The sequence below is a fragment of the Cottoperca gobio genome, chromosome 24 (assembly GCF_900634415.1).
Source record: "Cottoperca gobio chromosome 24, fCotGob3.1, whole genome shotgun sequence".
NCBI lineage: Eukaryota > Metazoa > Chordata > Actinopteri > Perciformes > Bovichtidae > Cottoperca > Cottoperca gobio.
The window spans coordinates 11,988,651-12,010,060 of NC_041378.1; the positions used below are offsets into that span (position 1 = coordinate 11,988,651).

The following is a 21,410-nucleotide window of genomic DNA, read 5'->3' on the forward strand; positions in this document are numbered from 1 at the left end:
CTCATACAACCCTACTTCAAAAACATTTGAACTATCCCTTTAACTTCTGAAAAAAAGAAAAATAAGCACCACAAGCGAGTTTGTGCATACCTTGTGGTAGCTCATGTGCTTGTTGTGCCAGTCACTCTGCAGCCAGTGCTCCGGAGCGTTCTCCTTGACAAAATCGTTGACTCTGTTCCTGAAGTCGTTGGGCTTCAGCAGCAACAGCTGGATTATGAAGTAGCAAACCTGAGCCTCGTTGCCCTCGTGGCTACGCATCGCCTGGACGCAGAGGAGAAGAGAAGTGAGACACATAGACCTTGTCATATAGTGTATATGTATGTATGCATGTATGTATATTGTATATGTATATTTCTTTTCTCTCCACATGCACGTTTCTCCTCACCAGACACAGAATGAGTCTGTCCAGGGTGACTATGTTGTACTTCCAGACCATGTCGTTGAGTATTTCGATGCACTTGTTGAGCTGCTGTCCGCCGGCTGATGTTGAGAACTCATAGACAAGGAAGTCTGCAAATGTTCGAACATGAGCTACCAGTGCACGTGCCCCGATACGCTCCAAAACCCTGGGGGACACAAAATCAGGCTGCAGTTAGCTCCTCATGTCAAAACAACACTGTATACTCCCGCTGGATCAATTAGCCACAAATGTTGTTTATACCCCCGGGGCTAATTAGTGTACAAAATGCCAGAACATCAGTGGTGAGATGCGTCATTACCACATGATTCATCAAAACTCTGTGGTGTCAGGGACATCGAATGTAAAACATGGCTAAAATGAAGGGACTGTACTTTGTATGTGTTAACAGATTGTATGGAATATCTGGTCTGATTTAAATAGTTTTCTCTCCCGTGTTTACGACTTAAGAACAGGTGAAAATGTTTTGCCAGGATCATCTTTCTAAGTTCCTTTTTCTTTCTTTTTTTTATAAAATCACTGAAACCAGGTTTTACCAGGTGTTCCGACAGATGAAAAAGTAACTTGAATAATCAATGATCCTGGAAAAAACTTTTTTTTTCTCTTGTTCGTAAGACATTAACTTTGTCTAATCAGACTTAGAAATTAATAAAATCTCATCCGTAGATTTCTATTTAATTTGATATTTTAATATATTTTCAGTATCAACCTTATTTCGCAAATAAAACATTAGAAAGAACACTTATTGGCTCTGTATGTACAACGTTTGTGCCTGTGACTGTATATAATAAATACATATTTGAAAGTGTATCTGTTCTGTAGAGACACAAAATTATGACACCAAACCTGAAGCCGATCTGGTTAATGTGGTCGGTCTCCAGCAGCATCTTCCACAGCAGACAGAGGAACAGTGGGGGCGAGCCCTGCATGGAGAAGTGGGTAATGATGTCATTCTCGTTGGCCATGGACTTCCACTTCCTGTACTCCTCTTCAACGTTCTTCTTCAGGTTGAAACGAGACTCCTGAGGAACATTGTTCTGTTTGAAGAACGCCTGAGAGGAAGACAGAGAGAGACATTACAAAAGGATTAGGACATCACATTTGAGATGAAATACAACTCATGTCTAAATGACCATAGTGCACCTGTAGTGGCGCAGGGAAGCAGGACAGTGTGTGTGATGCCCAGTTATGAGGCGTGAAGTTCATGATGGTCTGCAGGATGTCTTTACACCAAGTCCCCTGGATGGAGTCTGACCCTGTGAAAAAATCTAAACACAGACACGAAGCAGGCAACTTAAAAAGATATATAATTAAGAGGATATGGGAACAGGGGCTGTCCCAGGCTGAAACAAGGTGAATAAAGAAACCAACAATCATTACATTATCTAATCTAAAGAAGTAAACGCAGAGTCAGTGCTACCTGTGACGTGTGTGGCTCTGGCCAGAGTGAGGATCAAGGCTCGGTTCAGCTCTTCGGACTCAGCTGACAGAACCGTCTTTGGGTCATTGAGGAAGCGAGTGAACTGGGGCTGCACCTCTGAACTCCCCAACGCTGTGATCAACCGCAGAGCTGTGCTCTCAACACTGGGGACAGAGGACGAGAGAGACCATTATCATCTTTATGATTTTTCTTTTTGTGTTCTTTAAATGACCTTCAGTGGCGGTGGGCTCACTTAAAACAACACATGTACAGTGTTGTACATAGCTGTGCAGTAAGTAATGTAGTGACGCATATATTTGGTCAGGTGTTACTTTGTATTGTACCGTTCATATCTCAACCAGCTGAGGCTGCACACACTGGAGTGGTTGTTTAATTATAAAATCACGTGTGAAGTTTAATCTCTATAAAAGCCGATCAGGTGACGCGATTGAATGACACAAAATAGGGAGACAACTTCTCTATGTGCCGCTAAAATAGCTTCACCAGAGTTGTGAGTTGTGTCTCTACAGCTCCTTTTACAAAGCCTGTTCAAGGCTGGCTTCACTGATCTGTACAAGAAAGGTACAGACACAGAATGGGAGGCATTCTAAGCCGGCAGTGGATGTAGCCACAGAGCTGAATCAACGTCTGTGTATGGCAAGTCGGGTTTGGTTCAGTGTAAATAAGCAAAGCCGGTGAAATGAGGAGTCTTCTTTACTGCAGTGATGCCGGATCTCTGTATACAATGGGCTATAAGAGAGAGTGTAGAATATGTTTCTCATCTCTTCATTTTAATACTTAGTATACAATGTTGTTAAATAAATAATGCTATTCGATAATAGAAGTCTTGGAATAGACCCGTGCTTCCGGCGATAGGCCCCAAAAATCCTGATTGGAGCCCCCTTTAGTTGTGATAGCATCAGTAGTGAAATATGGTAAGTATGTTAAATATTTGCCCACATTACCATAGATGCAGCTGGTTCTGGTTGGTCTGGGGGACAGCAGCCAGACTGTGCAGATGACTCAGCAGCTGGACTCTGTAGTGTGGCTGAATGTGGTGCATCCTGTAGCTGAACATCTCCAGCAACGTGTGAAGGATTCCCCACGCGTGAGACTTAAACACGTTAGGCAGCAACTGGCCTGAACAGAGAGAGATGCTGTGAGGTGTGAAATGACACTTTCTGCATTTTAAGTTAAAGGCTTTTCATCACAGCGGTGAATTCAAATGTTTTCGTTACTTACTGATGAATCCTTTGATGCCCAGTGACTCGATCTCCATGTAGACCAACAGTCTGCTGTATGTTTCTACCAGTGCGGGGGCCAGGGCGATGCTGGATTTGGCGTGGGCCAACTTTATTACCCGCGTGGCAATACTGTGGATCAGACTGGAGGCAGAGAGGGACATAGGGACAGTTACATTCATTGTAATAAATTATCTGTGTAGCTCTCGGTTTATTTCATTGTCTTCTTAAAATCATCTGATTATCATTTTCTTGAAGTAAATGTTTCATATCCCTAAAATCTTTATTAACTAAAACTACTAACCAGGGTTATGCAAGTCAATAACAACCATAACATTTCTATCATCAACATCAACCAGAGTAGTTTATGAAAGTACTGAAATTGTGTCATAAATAAAATTAGAAAAATACTCAAATGTTTTTTCATAAGATTTTTACTAAACACACAAAACATATTGATCCTCTATTAGTAAGATGTTTTTGTTTTGTGGTCATTTTTATGAGCAGCATCTGGCGCCAATCCTCACGCAGTTTTGAATCCCACGTAACCTGATGTAATGACGCCAACAATGATGTTCGCGGACGTCTGCGGGAGCTCTGTTTTCTTATGGTTAATTTGTGCGTGCATCCTTTGCTTTCCCTTACCTCATCTTTGCGTGCACTGTGAGTGAATCCAGCAGGTTCATGGGCAGCGGGGTGACAGACCCCGACGCCATACAGTTGGTGCCGGGTAGGTTGATCCTCATAGAGCCGTTTCCATATATGGTCTCCACCAGGACGCCCATCGGCAGAGTGAAGCACTCGGAGTTGGTGCTGTAGGCGTTACACAGCAGGGCGATCTTGTAGTCGGACATGCCCAGGGTCTTGTTACGCAACGACTGCTGGAGAAACCTGACAGACGGAGGGAAGCAGAAACACGTTGTGTGTTTGTTTGGGTTTTATTTAACTATTCCCTAGGTACAGTAGTTTGGTGTAATCTTGAGGTATTTATTGATCTAAAGTACATATTTCAGGCTCCAGTATTTTACAGATACGTACTCGTGGTGTAGTTTCAGAGAATGTGGTATGGGTATCTGTAGTTTAGAGTTGTCATTCTGAGCTTTGCGGTTCAGGTGGATCCAGATGCAGGTCATGGCAAAAGAATGAGTCGACTGGGGCTTGTTAATGTCCGGAACCGGAATGCACTGAAGTGGGAGAGAAAACACGGATATATCTGAAAGTAGCCTGTGAAGTTGTTACTTGTAGAACAAATTGCTATCACTACCAGAACTTCCACTACTACTACTACTACTACTACTACTACTACTACAGCCAATAAAAACAGTCGAATAGGCACAACACGGTAGATTGTAGTAAACCAAAATCATTCCTTGGCAGACGTGCGTACCTCTTTTTCTGGGTAAAGCAGGTCAAAGAGCTTCATGACAGGCAGGAAGTCAGCTAACGCGTTCTTCTGAATGCTTCCCGATATGAACTGCAGCAAGACCCACATCAGGTGGTCCCTCCCTTTAATGAGACCTCTGCCTGCAAGCTAGAGAGAGAGAAAGACAAACTCAACAAGAGGTTTCATCAGCTGATACCCGTTTGATCCTTTAAACACCCACTCTTTGAAAACTTTTGTATTTGCCTTAGAGGTTTTGCTTCATTGAGTTGTTACCTACATTTCACAGGAGCCACAAAGACCGGGGAGCAGAGAGTCGTTATTAACTCACTGCTTTTAGCAGAGGGTTAAAGACATCTCTTTAATGGACCTCAACTATGTCTCGATATCAGATTTTCAACACACGATTATTGTGGCCAAAATATTTCACGATAACGATATATTAGCGACATCTATCGAAAATTAGAAAATAAATAATATCATACAAACTTTGTTTGTCGTTTGGTCTCTTTTTTGGCTAATGAATTACACTCGAAATACAAGCGTAGGGAGGTGGAGAGGGTTAGTAGCCATAAGGCACTTTACAGACTAACTCATTTTTATTTAAATATTTGCTTTGATTAAAGAAAATTTGGCATCAGCAGTTTTAAGAATGTTTTATAAGCTGGTTGGAGCTAGTGTAAGGATGTAATTCCCTCTCAAATATTCACTTTATACAACTGTATTTATTCAAGTTTCTTGCCAAAAACTAAATTTTACAAGGTTACATTTGACCACATCATGACAATGGCAAATATAAATTTTTACTGAATAGAGCATAAACGCATCACAATGTAAGTTTATGGCTGCTAACAGCTAACAGCTACCGTTAAACAGCTCTACTGCTGCCGATTTCACCACGTATTTGTTGTTCACCATGTAACCTAGCCGCTAAACGAAAGTTATATAATCCCTCCGGAAGACGTCCCAGGTTAGATACATTTCTCCCAAACACCCCTAATCCCAACAACTGGTTTTGACAAGTATGTCAGTGCATAAACTTCCTTCCAGTTGCATGTGTTTGGTTTTCAATAAAAATGTATATCCTACCTTTTGTTGATCTGATATTTAAATTCTCCTTCCCTTAAGGCAACAGCTAAACAATGGCTGCAAAATGGAATTACATTATGGGATGTGGATATCTTCAGGTTTTTTTCTTCAGGCGTTGTCTTCTTAGGTTCTTACGATACTTTTTAAACTTGTTTGCTTTCTGACAGTTGTTTCCTGACAAAGTCTAATATATTTTATGAATATATGTAAGAATATTGTCAATAAATGTAAAAATCCAATTATTAGGGTTGTTAACTCTTCCTTCCTCCGTTACCTCCCTCCTCTTACCTTCTGATGTAACGACAGCACCATGTGAGGGAAGCTTGCAAACTGAAACAACACAAAGAAGATGAGCTGGGAGGAGAGATGCTGCCACAGCAACTGGCTAGTTCCCCCGATGTCGGCGTCAAAGTGTTCCTCGGTCTCGGAGCGCTCCATGGCGTACACCACGAGGTCCACCAGCTGCTCCTCCAGCACTGGACAACGCTGCTTATGCTGACGGGGGAGGACGGGAGTGTTAAAGGATAAAGAAAATAGTGGGCAGGAGAGAGAGGAAGTTAAACGGAGAAAGGGAGGGAAAGACGTCCAAGGACAGAGAGAGACAGGGAAAGAAAAGGGGTGAGGGAGACATGAAAAGACAGAGGGAGAGGGAGGGAGAGGAAAGACAGACAGAGGGAGGGAGAGAATGTGGGAGAGAACATCGTTAAATTTACTTCACACACACATTTTCATGTTAAGAGATGCTCCAACAACTGTCAGACATTAACTTATAAAATCTTTTCCCTTGCATGCAGTACGGCATCTCCTTCCTGCTTCTGTCAGCTGGGTAAACCTTCCTGTCGTCCCTTTTTAACATTTACCTTTATACGCAAATGTTCTGGTAATTTACCTGTGATGGTACTATGTAGGAACAGGTGCTAAACTGTCCACATAGCTCCGGCAATTTGCCAAGTTGTCATTTGATCCTCGTAAGATTTCTGGCAAATTTCTTCTGCAGCTCCAGTGCACACAAAAGGTCCCAGCAAATCGTACATGAAGGTTTTACGTGGAGTGAGACAACCAATCACAAAAGAAGGTTCATGTGTTGGTGGGTAGTTATGATATTTGAGACTCAACATGCAGCAGCCAATTAGCACTGAACTCACAAACTAGACTGAGCTCGTAAGAAGTCTTGAGCAAATACTAGATGTGTTTCTGGAATGATCATATCCTATCATATCATCTTTTTCCATAGAAACGGTATCAACAATGTTGAGACTTCCATTTGTGAAGGGGACTTTTGATGAAAGAGGGGAGAAAAGAAGGAAGGAGGGAATCAAGAGAAAATCTGAAAAATGGCTGAGTGAGTTTGGAGAGAGGGAGCGACGGGAAGGCAGGTTTAAAAGATCTTTAAGCTGCAATAGGTTAATGGTTAGATTTTTTTTTTAACCCTGACTTCAGGTCATATAGTAGAATACACAAGGTGCATCTTCAAATGTGGGCCAAGTGGACTCTTCTGCATGGGCTAGAGTCGGCGTACCGTATGGATAACAGTGTAGACATGGCACCATTAAACTAATAGTGGATTGAAGCATTATCCACAGAACTCAATTGTTAAGTTGCATGAAAAATATTCATAGTACCTGACATGATGGCCCTAATTTCATGGCAAATCGTAATTTTTATTTTCTTCAAAGAATTAGAAATATCAAAAACTACCAATACTGACATTTTCCTATTAACTCAGGGTGGGAAACTTAACTTCAGCCACCAGACAGACAGGAGGAGTGTGGATCTCTCTTAACAGAGCCCGTTTCACACAACACAGCAAAGAACTAAACAGCACAGCACAGAGCAGTACTACATGACACAGCACAGCACTGAACACCAAACCAAACAATGCAAAACGTTCCTGCATGCAGGCTAACAATTGTTTGGGAAAGTGGGGAGGTAGTGTGATTGGGAAGACGAAGAAGAGGAGCTGTGAGGCTGACCGTCACTCTTCCTCTGCCACCACACCCACACACACACACACACACACACACACACACACACACACACACAGAAAGAGAGAGGGCAAGAGAAAAACAAAGAAAGAGCGAGAGAAAGAGAGAAGGATCCACAAGCCTACTGTACAAGGAAATTAGCCCAATGGCTTACCTAGTTACACCCCGAAGCCAGTGTCCTAGCAACAGTAAAACCATACCAGTGGCCGGTCTATAATCCACTTCCTCCACAAACAAACCAACTCAACAAATAGCAAACAGATGTGTATCTAGAGTATCCGTGTCTCAACCCAGTTTCCCCCCCAAATTAGTATCCATCTGCCACCGATAGTGATCACTGCTGGTTATCGAATGTTAAAAAAGTGGGCATGTAACTTATCTGCCACTGAAAGTTCATTTCAGACTCTTGTGTTTTGAAGTGTCGTACTGTTTGATAAAGGGATGACTGACCAATGTGGCTTGAAACGCCGCTCTGAGAACAGTATGCAGTTTTAAGGACATATCAAAATCAATAAAGAACTGGAGTCATTGGGTCAAATATTTATGTCATTTGAACTTGTTAATTAATTCTCGTTGGGATAGCTGTTCATTTAGGCTTCAATCATTTTGATCATTCAGTGATTGGCATATAAAAGTAAAGTTTAAAATAAATGGACAGACAAGCGGGTTGCTTGTAGTTCATTATGCACTGATGCTAAGTGCCAATGATGAACGTAAAACTACGATGCAAAAGGTACAAACTGGAGGAAGAAAATCAACCACGTGTCAACCAATGAACATCACACAACACAGGTCAGAGTTCACGCATCCACTCGGACAGCCAATCAGAATCACTCATCAGCCGACCTGGGCAAAACACTGATCAACAAACTAAAAACTACAAATTAGTATAAGGAGCATTTGGCTTTGTAATCCACACTTTGCCATGTCTTCTACTTTTGAAGTTGCCCATGCGCATGCTATTTAAATTTGTACACTGCTATCCAAGTGAATTTAGTATCGCCAAGTAATTACAAAGATATCACTCCATCTCTAGCATGGAAAGAAAAGAGGTACTCTTGGGAGAATGATAAGTTTAAAAAGGAATGAAAGCCTCTAATTAAAAAACCCTTTATGTTTTTTGCAAAAGCAATTAATTGACTGGATCAATTGCATAGGAATAAGGTTCACTGATGTACTGTAGCATCAAAGCGTAGAATGGAAGTAGAAGACATGACAATCAGAAAATCATTAAGATCCAACCTCTCAAAATCAACGGGATCCGCCAACGCCTACCTAAAAATCAATACACTGATAAAGATAAATTGACCTGTAGACTTAATTATATAGAAGTAGCGCATGACTTCCTGCAATTACTGCCTGGCTATTGCAGTGTACTTGAATTGCAAAGCATAATAAACTATTTTGCAGTACGATTTAAGAGCACTATTTTGTCCAGATACGAGTAGTTTTGCTCAGGTCAGCACAACGGAAAAGCAGCATAGGGTCAGACACGAGAGGACCTCGCTAACAACAGGCAAGGACCAGACTACATTCATACATGCAGTGCAGCAGGACTTGAAATTTCAACAGCAGGGTTTAAATCAGAAATACTTAACGTCAGCTGGTTGTGGCTGGAACTAAATACACGGCTGGACAAAAACTACAGTCCAGAGAATCTATAACGATCTACAGTAAAAGTCAGCTGGCTGAATTGACATTAGGGACAATCAAGGATTGGAAATAAATTATTTAATGATCTATGTTAGGGCTGCACAATATATAGTTTATTTTTATAAAATCATTATCGGAATGTCATCTTGCGCGATAAACGCATCGCAAAAGATTGTGATTTTTGAGTTAGTTGAAAGAGAATATCAGTATCATCTTTAAACGATCACTTTGTTTTTATTGGTTCCCGATTGTGTTCGGTTCAATGTTCAATAAAGTGTGTGGGAAATAAATAAATTTGTTTTAGCAGTATACTGAAAGCAGCAGAGAGGCAGAACTGAGAACAGTTTATTTATCGTAAATAATATTGTTATCGTGATATTCAACAACGTTATCGCAGATCAGATATTTCCCTTGTATTGTTCAGCCCTAATCAATGTATGTATGGAAATTGGGCATTGACTGCATAACGTCAAAAACACATTAGAATGCAGAGAATAAGAAATATTAAAATATTAGAAGATAAATTAGAGAATATTAAACATTAATATAACAAGCAATTCCAATGTTACAGGAAATTAACAGAGTATAAATTTAAGCAGTAAAAGTAATGGATTATTTTACTTTAGAAAAGCCTGCACTATAAGACAGGAATTCTATTTTGGAGAGATTACTTGTTTTAATATATATATATATATATATATATATATATATATATATATATATATATATATATATATATATATATATATATATATATATATATATATATATATATATATATATATATATATATATATTATATATATATATATATATATATATATATATATATATATTAAAACAAGTAATCTCTCCAAAATAGAATTCCTGTCTTATAGTATAGTATATATTAAATTAACAGAAGATATTGGCCATCTGTGGCTTCAATCAATACATTTTATTGTATTGTGTACTGCTGTATTAAAAGCAGAGATAAGGGAGCACATGAAGCAAACGGAGGCAACTGAAAACAATTTACTTTGCACACAACCCTTTCAATTGAACAAGCCATCCATGGTTAATGATCCATAAACATCGATCAACCTGCGGCCGCCTGTCTATCATATTTGATGTACTTGCGTGTCTGCCTTTGTATTTATTTAGTATTTATTTGGCCACATGTGTCTCTTTCTACTGAGTATATCTCTATAAATCCCTGCTGCGACCATCTCAAGCTCTGTAGCATTTCTCTTCACTCCATCTGAGGGATTTGTTTGGTCCAGTTTCCCATTTCTATGACATCAGCGTGGCAAAAAAAAAAGCTATGCGTCCAATGGGCTGGTTAGTTGGTAAGTCAGGTGACCAGGAAGAGGAACAACGACATACCTGGGCAATGTTCAGAGTCTAGAGAGTGCATGGCAGAGAGACAGACAAACACAACACACAACCAGAGGACAAAAGAGAGAGAAACAAAGAAAGAAGGAGAAAGAAACAGAGAGGGGGGAAAAGCAGAGACAGAGAGAGAGAAAGTGATGACTAAGGAGCTAGGTTGTTCACTGTCAGCACAGTTAGCATCAACTCAGCCAATTCAAAAAGACAAACTGGATTCTGGTGTATTTGTTGATATTCTAAATGTATGAGGGAACGTCCAAATCAGAGCTCTGGCCAGTGTTGATTATCAACAAACTGTGAGAGCTGGTCAAACTGTGTCTATGGTGCTCAGCGAGCTGGGCTGAGTTGAAACTGCATGAACCCAACAGGGAAAACTAACACCAGTGCATTATGGGTCACGCTCACAGCATCGGCTTGCTCTACATATGGTCTAATATAGCTGTGTTACCAGGGCAACAAGGGAGGAGAGGGGTGTCAAAAGAGGGTGGGGGAGGAGAAACAAGAAAAAAATATATATATATGAAGAAAGGTTGGGTAAACACAAACAAATAGAAAGAGCAGAATAGGATGAGGTGTAGGAATAAGTCATGTAGAAAAAGAACAACAGACGAGGAGCGGCAGAGAGGATAAAGACAAGAATGAGAAACAAGGGGGAAAGGAACAGCAGGAGCAGGTAGAGGGAAGAAGAGTGGGGTGGCAAAAAAACTCAAAAGAAAGGGGAAAGTCAACAAAGAGTCAAATGGGCAGGAAAGGTAAGGGCAGGTGGAGGGGCCTGGTGTAGAAGCAACGGAGCAGAAGTAGAAGAAGAGGTTTTCATACCTGCTTGTTGAGTCCTAACATGTTGCACACCATTTCTCTTGAATATGGCTGTTCTAACACATAGCGCAGCAAACCCGTCTGTGGCTCAAACAGGTCCTGCATAAAAAAACAACAACATACAATGTAGAAATGCTTTCATGTGTTGGTGCGTTTAAATGCTTGTGTAGTGATTATGTTAATGTAATACCTTGTCAAATGGCAGCATGCCCCTCAGAGGGAAGCGGAGAGTAGTGGGGTCTAATTTCCAGGAGTTACAGATGGCCCCGCTGTTATTCACTACTGGTAACAAGCTGCACCGACCTGTGGACACATTCACACATGGAATGACTAAACAGGCACACTGCACAGTGAGTATACCAGTTGCATGATGTACTTTACTCAAGGACTATAAGTCATAACTCTGCAGCATACATGCAAGTGTTGAGTAATCCACAATAGAGCTCAATAGAAACTGCGTAAATCTCTATTTGTGTGTCTTTATTGTTGTACATATTCAGCATTTCCCCCCCCCCCTTTAGATCAGATTTCCCCTTTAATGTACAGTTTGGTTTCAAAAAGGAATAGACTTCATTAAAGCTGCGGCAAAGCAAAAGAAGAGTATTGTCAAAAACAAGAACCCTTGAGAACAACAAAACTCATACATCACATCTTTTTTGATCAATATTTTGGAAGCTTCCAGGCATGGGTGTGTTTATGTTTCTCTTACCACAGATGGAGTTGATTCTGGCTGTGGGTCTGAAACTGTCCACAAAGTCTGATATCAAACTGCCTAGAAGCTACAATCAGAGACAGAATGAAAGAGAGAAAATAAAACAGAAACATTTGTTAGCTACAGATGACATAGCTGCACCACACCAGAAACTCGCACTTACCCAGTGTGACAGCTGTCCCTCTGGATACAGTTTTCTGATTTCTGTGACAGCAAAGTAGGCTGGTAGGAGGCAGGCATTTCTGTCTAGGATATACTCTACCACCTGGAGTACACACAGAGTAATACATTAAAGTGATAGATATGGTATGATTACAGATGAATATTCAAACAAGTGAAAAATAAAGAAAATCACAAATAATTAGATTTAATAAGTGAAAGAAAGATACCTCTCTAGCGGCCAGAAGCTGTTGGACTATAGCCGAGCTGACAGTTGTAGGAACGGTCTGAATTTTATCCAGTATTGCTTTCAACAGGTCTCGAACCCCCTGAAACAAAAACACTTTAAAAACATATCCGGTGATGTAAGATTTCATCTTCAACAGTTGTCTGTTAAGAAGAGATGAGGGATATAAGGGAGTCTAGAGTCTCTAGAACATTTAGGTTTACATAATAGAAATTTGAGATTAACTTGCAACAACTTAAAAACACATCCAAACATGCCAGAGGCCAGAGCTTGTTGACAAATTGTCTCAGTTGTGCTTGTGTGTGTGAGACCTTGTAGTCCACCCCGCCAATGATCTTGCGAATCAGTTTGAAAGTTAACGCCCACAACTGAGTCCTCTCCCATTCCAAACTGTCCGAACTTATGAGAGCTCCACACACCATCCTTCACAAAGACAAAGAGACTCATTAGATGAACGATAGAGGCAAAATACCTAACATAATAGATAAGAGTGCACATCATGTGGTTGTGTTATGTTCATTAATTCTGCTATTTTTATACAATTTTAATTCTGCTATATTATTTTAATTCTGCAATTTTATCTGCTATTTTATACTATTCTATCTGTTATTTTATACTATTTTAATTTGGCTATTTTTGTAATGGTACTTCAGACTAATTTGCATCTACACTGTGATTATTGTACTGTAAATGCTCTTATCCTGTCCTTGTACTAATTGTTATGTTTTTGATGTGAAGCATTGGGCTGCAATTCTTGTATGAAAGGTGCTATACAAATAAAGCTTATTATTATTATTATTATTATGTCCCAGCTTTAAACAGAATTACTGCAGCTTGCATGTTAATGACACGTTATGTATGATATAAATGAAAAGTAATACTTTCAATTATAGTGCCATCATAAACCATAAGGATGGTTATTAATCTACTCTAATTGTATCTGAAGGCAAGAGGTGATCTTAACAAAAATCAATAAAACAAAAAGCCTTTGTAAGTGTGTGTGTGTGTGTGTGTGTACCTGGGCGGTAACAGACTGGTCTCCACAGCCATTGCTAGACAGTCATGGAGGAAGGAGATTCTTTTGGGACTGTGCTGGCTGTGTATAAAGCGCACTATCCACTGCACACACTGTTCATGAGACTCCTTCAGAAAGACATGGAGAGAATTTAAAACATCCAGCCAAGAATTCATTATCTTATCATGTGTAAGTGTGTGTCTGTGTTGGTGTGTCTAGATACCTGTGGTAGTGTCCCCCAGTATTGCCTGAAGGCTCCCAGACAACTGATCAGTTTAGTCCTCTCATCCTCTGGAGTGTCCATAAACATCCTAAAACACAACACAATTGATCATTTAGCCTACAGGATTTTGTGTATTTAAATGCATTCTTTTTTCTTTTTCTTTTTCTGCCAAGACATAAAGCGTGCAAGTGTGTGTTTGTAGCCATCTTACCCAGCAAAGGCCTCTTCTATCATCTCCGTTTTCTGAGGGGAGAAAGAGAAAAATAAAATTGAGAAAACATGTGGGAAGAAATATAACGTTTACATTGTTATCTCTCTTCTGTAGTTTTATCTTACAGCTTTCCACTTATTTCTTAATGATAGTAATCGCAATAATGAATCTCTGCTCTGTTGCTTCAGTACACAGGGAAGTCAGATTTAAGAATGATACAAACAAAATATAATACAAAGTAAAATGATTAAAATACATGTTATTGAAACAGTTTTAGGGTAAATTATCATTCTTTTTATCTAACGTTAGTGCTATTGCCCTTGCTCAATTAGTAGTTTTGAAGCAACGCTGCTATTAATATCATAGCAAATTACGCAATTGGTTTAAAAACAAAAGATACTTTTCAAATGAAATAATCAATTACTATGAGGTACATTGTAAAAGGAAAGATGCAAATGTGCACATTCAAAAGGTGCAATGAATAAACACTTAGGTACTTGTATACATAATGCAGAAAGTCCAAAAACCTTTTAAAATGTTAACGTTACGTTGGCGACGAAAATGTTTCAATCTTAACTGTCGATTCATATATGTAGGGTAAGTTATAACGTAACAGTATTTAGTAGTATTAGTATTACAGTAGCCTAGTATAGTATAGTATAGTATAGTATAGTACAGTACAGTATAGTATAGTTGAAATTATTCATTTGCACAGCAGCTTCACGAGAGAACATATAATGGAAAAGGCTAACGTTGTCTGAAATGCTAACTAATGTTAGCTTTAAAACCAGTAAATAAAGATGCAAATTACCACAACATCCTCAAAGATGCTCTGGAGCTGCGTTTCCATCGAAAGCGCCATGTTTGCATCAATTTTCTTTAGAGAAACATCACACAAATCAATCAGGTTAGGCACAGACAATGCTATCAACAAGCTATATGCTAACAGAAACTGGAAAGAATCGAATGCGCCGCTTGACGTGCAACTTCAAAAATAACCCGGAGACACATCAGAGACCGGAGCTGCACAGTTCCGCTTCATCATGTCATCATGATGTGTAACCATAATGCCTCTGTATTTATAACGTATGCTAATTATAATATATGATTAACATTTTTGACCATGTAAAGTACCATACCACTTACACTCGGCACGTATTTTTTAAATCTATATTTAGTTAAGTCTGGCCTACTTACTCTAATGTATGTGAACTTGCAAATAGACAATTGTTATACAATATATTATATGTACACAAAGACTTTCACATATATACAAATCAAATCAAATCAAATCAAATTTATTTGTATAGCCCAATATCACAAATTATACATTTGTCTCAGTGTGCTTTACAGACTGTACAGGTTACGACACCCTCTGTCCTTAGACCCTCACATCGCACAAGGAAAAACTTCCTAAAAGAAACCCCAAAATTAAAGGGGAAAAATGGAAGAAACCTCAGGGAGAGCAACTGAGGAGGGATCCCTCTCCCAGGATGGACAGACGTGCAATAGATGTCGTGTGTACAGGATAAACAACATAGTACAAATACAACAACACCTGTATCAACACATACTCAGATATGCATTAATTTAAAGTAAAATAAGCTTGTGCAGGAGTGGTAGGGAGCTAAAAGCGTATACAAAGACGTATTCTAAAAGCTGAAGGCTACATTAAATATATATAAATAAATAAATAATATATACAAAACATATTGTCGGCACTGTTGTAGATCAAACAACACTGTATAACTATAGCGATTGCTCGTTAACATGCTTACATTTTGATTAATCAATAATAACAATCCAATAATATATGGCCCATTTTGAGTATTTCTACTTTTGCAGGATTTATTAATGTTTTTTGTTTTTTTTTACAGAGTATTTGCTTTCACTTGGATCAGATTACTCATTCCACACACACACACACACACACACACACATACACACACACACACACACACACACACACCTGCACCAACAAGTAAAGTCACATTCCTTCCTTATACACGGAAACCTGTCGCAAGTGGCTGTTTACTGTACATCGTTGAGGTTTTACCGGTCGTCGCCCACCGATATACAACCATTCCGATTTAATCCGCGGTTATGTAATTTCTCCTTGAAGATAATTTTAGGTGATTTAATTTAATCTTGTGGAGAAACATCGGGCCACTGACAGGTGTTCTTCCGAAGGAGGGGAAGAAGCCTACGGAGCCCTCTGGCCGGTAAAGGAACAGCTGCAGGAGGATTGGAAATGTTGGTGTTTTTTGTGAAATTATGAAAACATGACCGCTGCTTACAGAGATGTGGACAGGGTTGATTTTTCTAAACCTCCTGGGAGCTCTGCACTGTACAGGTATGACCAACATCCCGAGTACTATAGTTGTTTTTCGTTTTCTTCTTTCTTTACTCATTCCTTACATTAGCCCTATTCCCATGACTAAGCATATGAAACATTCATGAAACGTTTATTCTGCTACTGTTTAGCAACTGTTACTTTGCACACAGTTGTCAAGGTTTGATTAATTTACTCCTCCTGTACATGGCCTGTCATTTGGGTGTAGCTATACATGTCATGAAAATTAGTAATGTGTGGAGTTCAAGTTTAATGTGTCATAGGTTCAGATGTCTGTAACCTACGAATCTGGTTCTCAGATTAAGATTAATCAGAAACTAACTTTCATCAATCTGTGGCCCATGCACAAATAGTTTAATGAACTCGGGTTTTCCCGATGTCAAGTACATAAAGAATTTAAATTAGTTCAATTCTAACACTTTGGTTATATATTTTTGCTTTTTTTATGACCATCCAATAGTATTGTAATGGCACAATTTCCAATTTCAATTTTCCTATTCTTATGCCATCTACACAGGTAGGTGTATGGGTTCTTATGCAGATGGAGCTTCCGGTTGTAGTTATGGATGTCTGTTGGTATGTTGATGTTCCGGTTGAGTAGTGTGTTCGGTTGTAGGTTGATCACAGTCCTATTCGACTTTCTCACTGTACTGTTCGGTTCACTCACTGTTCAAGTCGCTCACTGTACTGTTCGGGTCGCTCACTGTTCAAGTCGCTCACTGTACTGTTCGGTTCACTCACTGTTCGAGTCGCTCACTGTACTGTTCGGTTCGCTCACTGTTCGAGTCGCTCACTGTACTGTTCGGTTCACTCACTGTTCAAGTCGCTCACTGTACTGTTCGGTTCACTCACTGTTCGAGTCGCTCACTGTACTGTTCGGTTCGCTCACTGTTCGAGTCGCTCACTGTACTGTTCGGTTCGCTCACTGTTCAAGTCGCTCACTGTACTGTTCGGTTCACTCACTGTTCGAGTCGCTCACTGTACTGTTCGGTTCGCTCACTGTTCGAGTCGCTCACTGTTCTGTTCGGGTCGCTCACTGTTCAAGTCGCTCACTGTACTGTTCAGTTCGCTCACTGTTCGAGTCGCTCACTGTTCTGTTCGGGTCGCTCACTGTTCGAGTCGCTCACTGTACTGTTCGGTTCGCTCACTGTTCGAGTCGCTCACTGTTCTGTTCGGGTCGCTCACTGTTCAAGTCGCTCACTGTACTGTTCAGTTCGCTCACTGTTCGAGTCGCTCACTGTACTGTTCGGTTCGCTCACTGTTCGAGTCGCTCACTGTACTGTTCGGTTCGCTCACTGTTCAAGTCGCTCACTGTACTGTTCGGTTCACTCACTGTTCGAGTCGCTCACTGTACTGTTCAGTTCGCTCACTGTTCGAGTCGCTCACTGTACTGTTCGGGTCGCTCACTGTTCAAGTCGCTCACTGTACTGTTCGGTTCACTCACTGTTCGAGTCGCTCACTGTACTGTTCGGTTCACTCACTGTTCGAGTCGCTCACTGTTCTGTTCGGGTCGCTCACTGGTGAGAACTGTTTGCTTGTCTCTACCTGTGTCCTGTCACCCATTTCCTGTCACCTGTGCACCGTTATATAGTGACAGCCTAGTGCATTTTATCACTTTTATGGTACTATAAATACAGGAAAGAGTTTAAGGTTCAGTCAACCACCCTGCGAAAATATCTGCTCCAAAAATAACATGGCAATACATTACCAGAAACTGGTAGAAATACTAATGACAAACATGAGCTATTCATATTAAATGTGTCTCTTATAATTCTCAATCTTTCTCCTCAGTCTCCTCCTCTCCCCCCAGCCCCATCAATGTGATCTTCTCTTCAGTCAATCTAAAGAATGTGCTGCAATGGTTCCCAGGAAGTGGCACACCGGATGACACACACTTTATAGTGCAGTATGCCATGTGAGTAAATATTAAGAGTTTTAATAAAAGATAAAAAAGGCTTTTGTCTTCAAGTTGCAAATACTTTAAGTTCTTTCCTTTGTGAGTCAATGGTCATACTGTATCGATGTTGGACTCATAAAGTACATTAAAGCTGTAGTTAATGTACTTATATAGGCCAAGTCTCAAAGGAATTTACACACAAAAAGAAGCAGAAACAAGAGAAGAAGACAGGAACAAAATAAAAATGTAACTAGATCTAACAAACAGCTTGTGTAAGCTGAAGTTTCATTCTTGAGGGGGAATCACACGAGGGAAGTGTTTTGAGCTCACTTCCTCCAATTTTATTGTCCCAGCTTGTGCGGAGACCAGGCATCCTCTGATCTGTGTGGGTCTACTTTGTGTTTCCCAGCTATGGGGAAAGTGTTGAAGGCAGCGAAGGAAGACGGGTGCACTGGAGGAAGGTTCGGCGGTGTACAGAAATAGTGCGGAGCTGGTGTGATCTGAGCAATGAGACGAAGGATCTGGAGCAGGGATACTATGCCAGGGTTCGTGCTGTGAGCCGGAGAGCATCCTCCAAATGGGTCTTGACAGGGAGGAGATTCGATCCAAAGACGGACAGTAAGTTAAAGTGACATTCTGTCTAAGACATATGATCGAATACATAAATACTAACAAACTAAAACTAAATATTTTGGTTTATCTATATAGCTAGTTTTGGCCCTCCACTGGTTTCTGTGGAAATAGAGGACAACAACGCCATCATCACTCTGAAGGGACCAATGAGATATCCGCCTAACAACCACACCCAAGCGGTTTTCATGCAAACACTCTACCCCCATATGATTTATAATCTCTCCATCGTCAATACCCGTCGCAGGCATATAGTGAGTAAAAACAGCTTGGCCCACCCTCCTGGCACAGAGAGGCTGCTAAATCAAGCACACCTTAAATTCTATTGCACTGACTAATCTGTGTGTGTATATGTTTGCAGCACCATTCCCTAATGGACTCCCATTCGTACAAATTCCGCCTGATGGAGTACAACACAGAGTACTGCTTCTCTGCTAAGACAAGTTTCTTATACATGCCAGCCCACTGCCTGTCCTCTGCATGGCACTGCATAACCACGCCTCAAGGTACAACCACATTGCTTGTGTATGAGAGAATAGTTTGCTCCCTGTTTGACAGGTACAAAGGAATGTGACTAAACATCATACAGAAGCAAAGGAGAAATTAAGACGTCTTGTATTGTTTCTGAATGAGTTTCCAAAATGAAAGGAAATAAACATTACATTTTATACAATGAGTTCTGAAATGACTTAGTGTTTCCTATATGTACCTTCACGCACATGTATGTATGTATTTGTGTGACATGTTCCTGATTCCCCATCTCCCTCCAGACCCTGTGATTGGCCAGCTGCAGAGGGTGGTTGTGGCTATTATTGTTCCATCAGTGTGCATATGTATGATGGTGGTGGTTGGCTATCTTCTCTATCGCTACCTGTCGGGGAAAGGACAAAAGAGCCCATATATACTGGTAATGGAAACACACACATTTACACTTTTAAACTCACTGGCAATTTCAAATGTGTGTCCTTAATGTAATGAAAATGTAAAGGGTTAAAGGGGCACTCCACTGCTTTTACACAGGAAGTTTACTTGTCATTACAAACAGCTATCACATGTCTTCTGTGGCTCTGGAGCTTGGCTTTGGAGACATTTTTAAGGGAGAGCCTGCATTACAAACGGGACGGTGTAGTTTGAAATATGTGGGACCTCTACCTGGCAGGGAGGGTCTAACAAAACAGGTGCATTATAGGAAAACTGGGAAGCCGTGATTTTGGATTTTGAACCATACTAAGGTCTAAAAGTCTGGCCATCTCTGCCTCTGCTAATGCAAATTGGACATTTAAGGACGGACTTAATTTTAGTGTCTTATTGTGATAAATTAATATTAGAGTTTTGACTATCACAATGTCAAAAATGTTTCAAAAGCAATTTTTTAATTACCTTCTTCAACCTCTAGAACCCGCCTGCTTTTCATCAGACCTCTCTGACGTTTCCCCCTGAGAAACCCAAACTCCTCGTCATCACCATCATCAAAGACCTACACCCAGACCCCGAAGCACCCCCACCAGGATACGCCTTCCAGAGGCCCCAAACACCGCCAGCGCTCGAGGAACCCTGGGATGATTTGTCTGTCGACTATGGGTTTACTGCTGCGGCTCCAAATCTGGATGCCAGAGGAGAAGATAGGAATAATACGAAAGTTCAACACGAGAAATGTGCAGCATACGAGAAGAAAGGGTGGAAAGTTGAGGAGGCTGGCTGGACACACACAGACTCATGCACCGTTACTGCCTTTTCAGGCAGCAGCTATGGGAGAGGAAAAAGAGTTTCCAGGTATATTTATAAACACAACCCCAAAAACTGGCCTCTTACATATTCCTTTAAATCGGCAAACAAAGTTGGGAGGAATGGGGAAAGAGATGGTTGTAAAGGTGAGAGCAAGAACAGATGGAGAGATAAATGGAGGTGTGGAGGAAAGAAGTGAGAGTGAGGTATTTCCCCTTCTTTCTACTTATGCCTTTCAAAACACCATGTCTGCCTCAGATGTCTTACCAGATGACTATGGTGTTCTGAGGATAGCTACAGCACACAACATAGAGGAAGATGAGGAGGAGGAAGAGCAGGGAACTATTTGTATTGATTGGGATCCCCAGACCAGGACACTTGTGTTGCCAGAGATATGGATGCAGTTTAACAAGGAGGGAGGGTTGGATGGGTTGGTGCAGGGAGAGAAAGGGAGGGAGAACAGAATGGGAGGAGAGGAGGAGGAGGAGGAGGTGAATTTGATGAGGGGCGAGCTGAGTTTGGAAAATGTGTTTGTAAGACAAGGGTCTGAGGAAAAAGCAGAGGCACAGAGAGAGAAGGAGAGAGGTGAGGATACGGATGATTTTTTGCCCGGATGGAATTTGGTAATCTCGATGGACCAGTAGATGATATTCATCAATATGTTTGCCCCATTATAACAAAAACATATGCTCTTCTTCTGTGCTGTTATTTAGAATAAAGATGTCAAACTCTGAGAAGCACTTAATACTGTAGTCAGGTTACTTTCATACCTGTGAATGTTGATGCTTTATTATTATTATTATTATTATTATTATTATTATTATTATTATTATTATTATTATTATTATTATTATTATTATTATT

General features: G+C 40.4%; 2 protein-coding genes across 2 annotated transcripts in view; one reads left to right on the plus strand and one right to left on the minus strand.

Moving 5' to 3' along the window:
* med23 (mediator complex subunit 23) overlaps window positions 1-14,976 on the minus strand; it is a 20,434-nt gene extending 5,458 nt beyond the window's left edge. The window contains exons 1-21 of the mRNA XM_029425358.1: window positions 14,753-14,976; window positions 13,942-13,973; window positions 13,731-13,818; window positions 13,511-13,635; window positions 12,804-12,915; window positions 12,476-12,574; window positions 12,250-12,351; window positions 12,084-12,153; window positions 11,565-11,677; window positions 11,378-11,473; window positions 5,838-6,044; window positions 4,467-4,610; window positions 4,118-4,263; window positions 3,725-3,970; window positions 3,081-3,223; window positions 2,804-2,978; window positions 1,839-2,002; window positions 1,562-1,686; window positions 1,265-1,470; window positions 386-566; window positions 91-261 (exon numbers count right to left, since the gene is read on the minus strand). Coding sequence (XP_029281218.1) covers window positions 91-261; window positions 386-566; window positions 1,265-1,470; window positions 1,562-1,686; window positions 1,839-2,002; window positions 2,804-2,978; window positions 3,081-3,223; window positions 3,725-3,970; window positions 4,118-4,263; window positions 4,467-4,610; window positions 5,838-6,044; window positions 11,378-11,473; window positions 11,565-11,677; window positions 12,084-12,153; window positions 12,250-12,351; window positions 12,476-12,574; window positions 12,804-12,915; window positions 13,511-13,635; window positions 13,731-13,818; window positions 13,942-13,973; window positions 14,753-14,803 — 2,796 coding nt within the window. The 5' untranslated portion in view covers window positions 14,804-14,976. The remainder of the gene's footprint in view (window positions 1-90; window positions 262-385; window positions 567-1,264; window positions 1,471-1,561; window positions 1,687-1,838; window positions 2,003-2,803; window positions 2,979-3,080; window positions 3,224-3,724; window positions 3,971-4,117; window positions 4,264-4,466; window positions 4,611-5,837; window positions 6,045-11,377; window positions 11,474-11,564; window positions 11,678-12,083; window positions 12,154-12,249; window positions 12,352-12,475; window positions 12,575-12,803; window positions 12,916-13,510; window positions 13,636-13,730; window positions 13,819-13,941; window positions 13,974-14,752) is intronic.
* A 1,266-nt stretch (window positions 14,977-16,242) lies between these two features.
* On the plus strand, window positions 16,243-20,745 carry il20ra (interleukin 20 receptor, alpha). The gene is made up of 7 exons (XM_029425859.1): window positions 16,243-16,294; window positions 18,086-18,209; window positions 18,601-18,809; window positions 18,900-19,075; window positions 19,183-19,327; window positions 19,592-19,728; window positions 20,218-20,745. Exons 1-7 carry the CDS (start codon window positions 16,243-16,245, stop codon window positions 20,743-20,745), a joined length of 1,371 nt encoding a protein of 456 aa, XP_029281719.1.
* The last annotated feature ends 665 nt before the right edge of the window (window positions 20,746-21,410 follow it).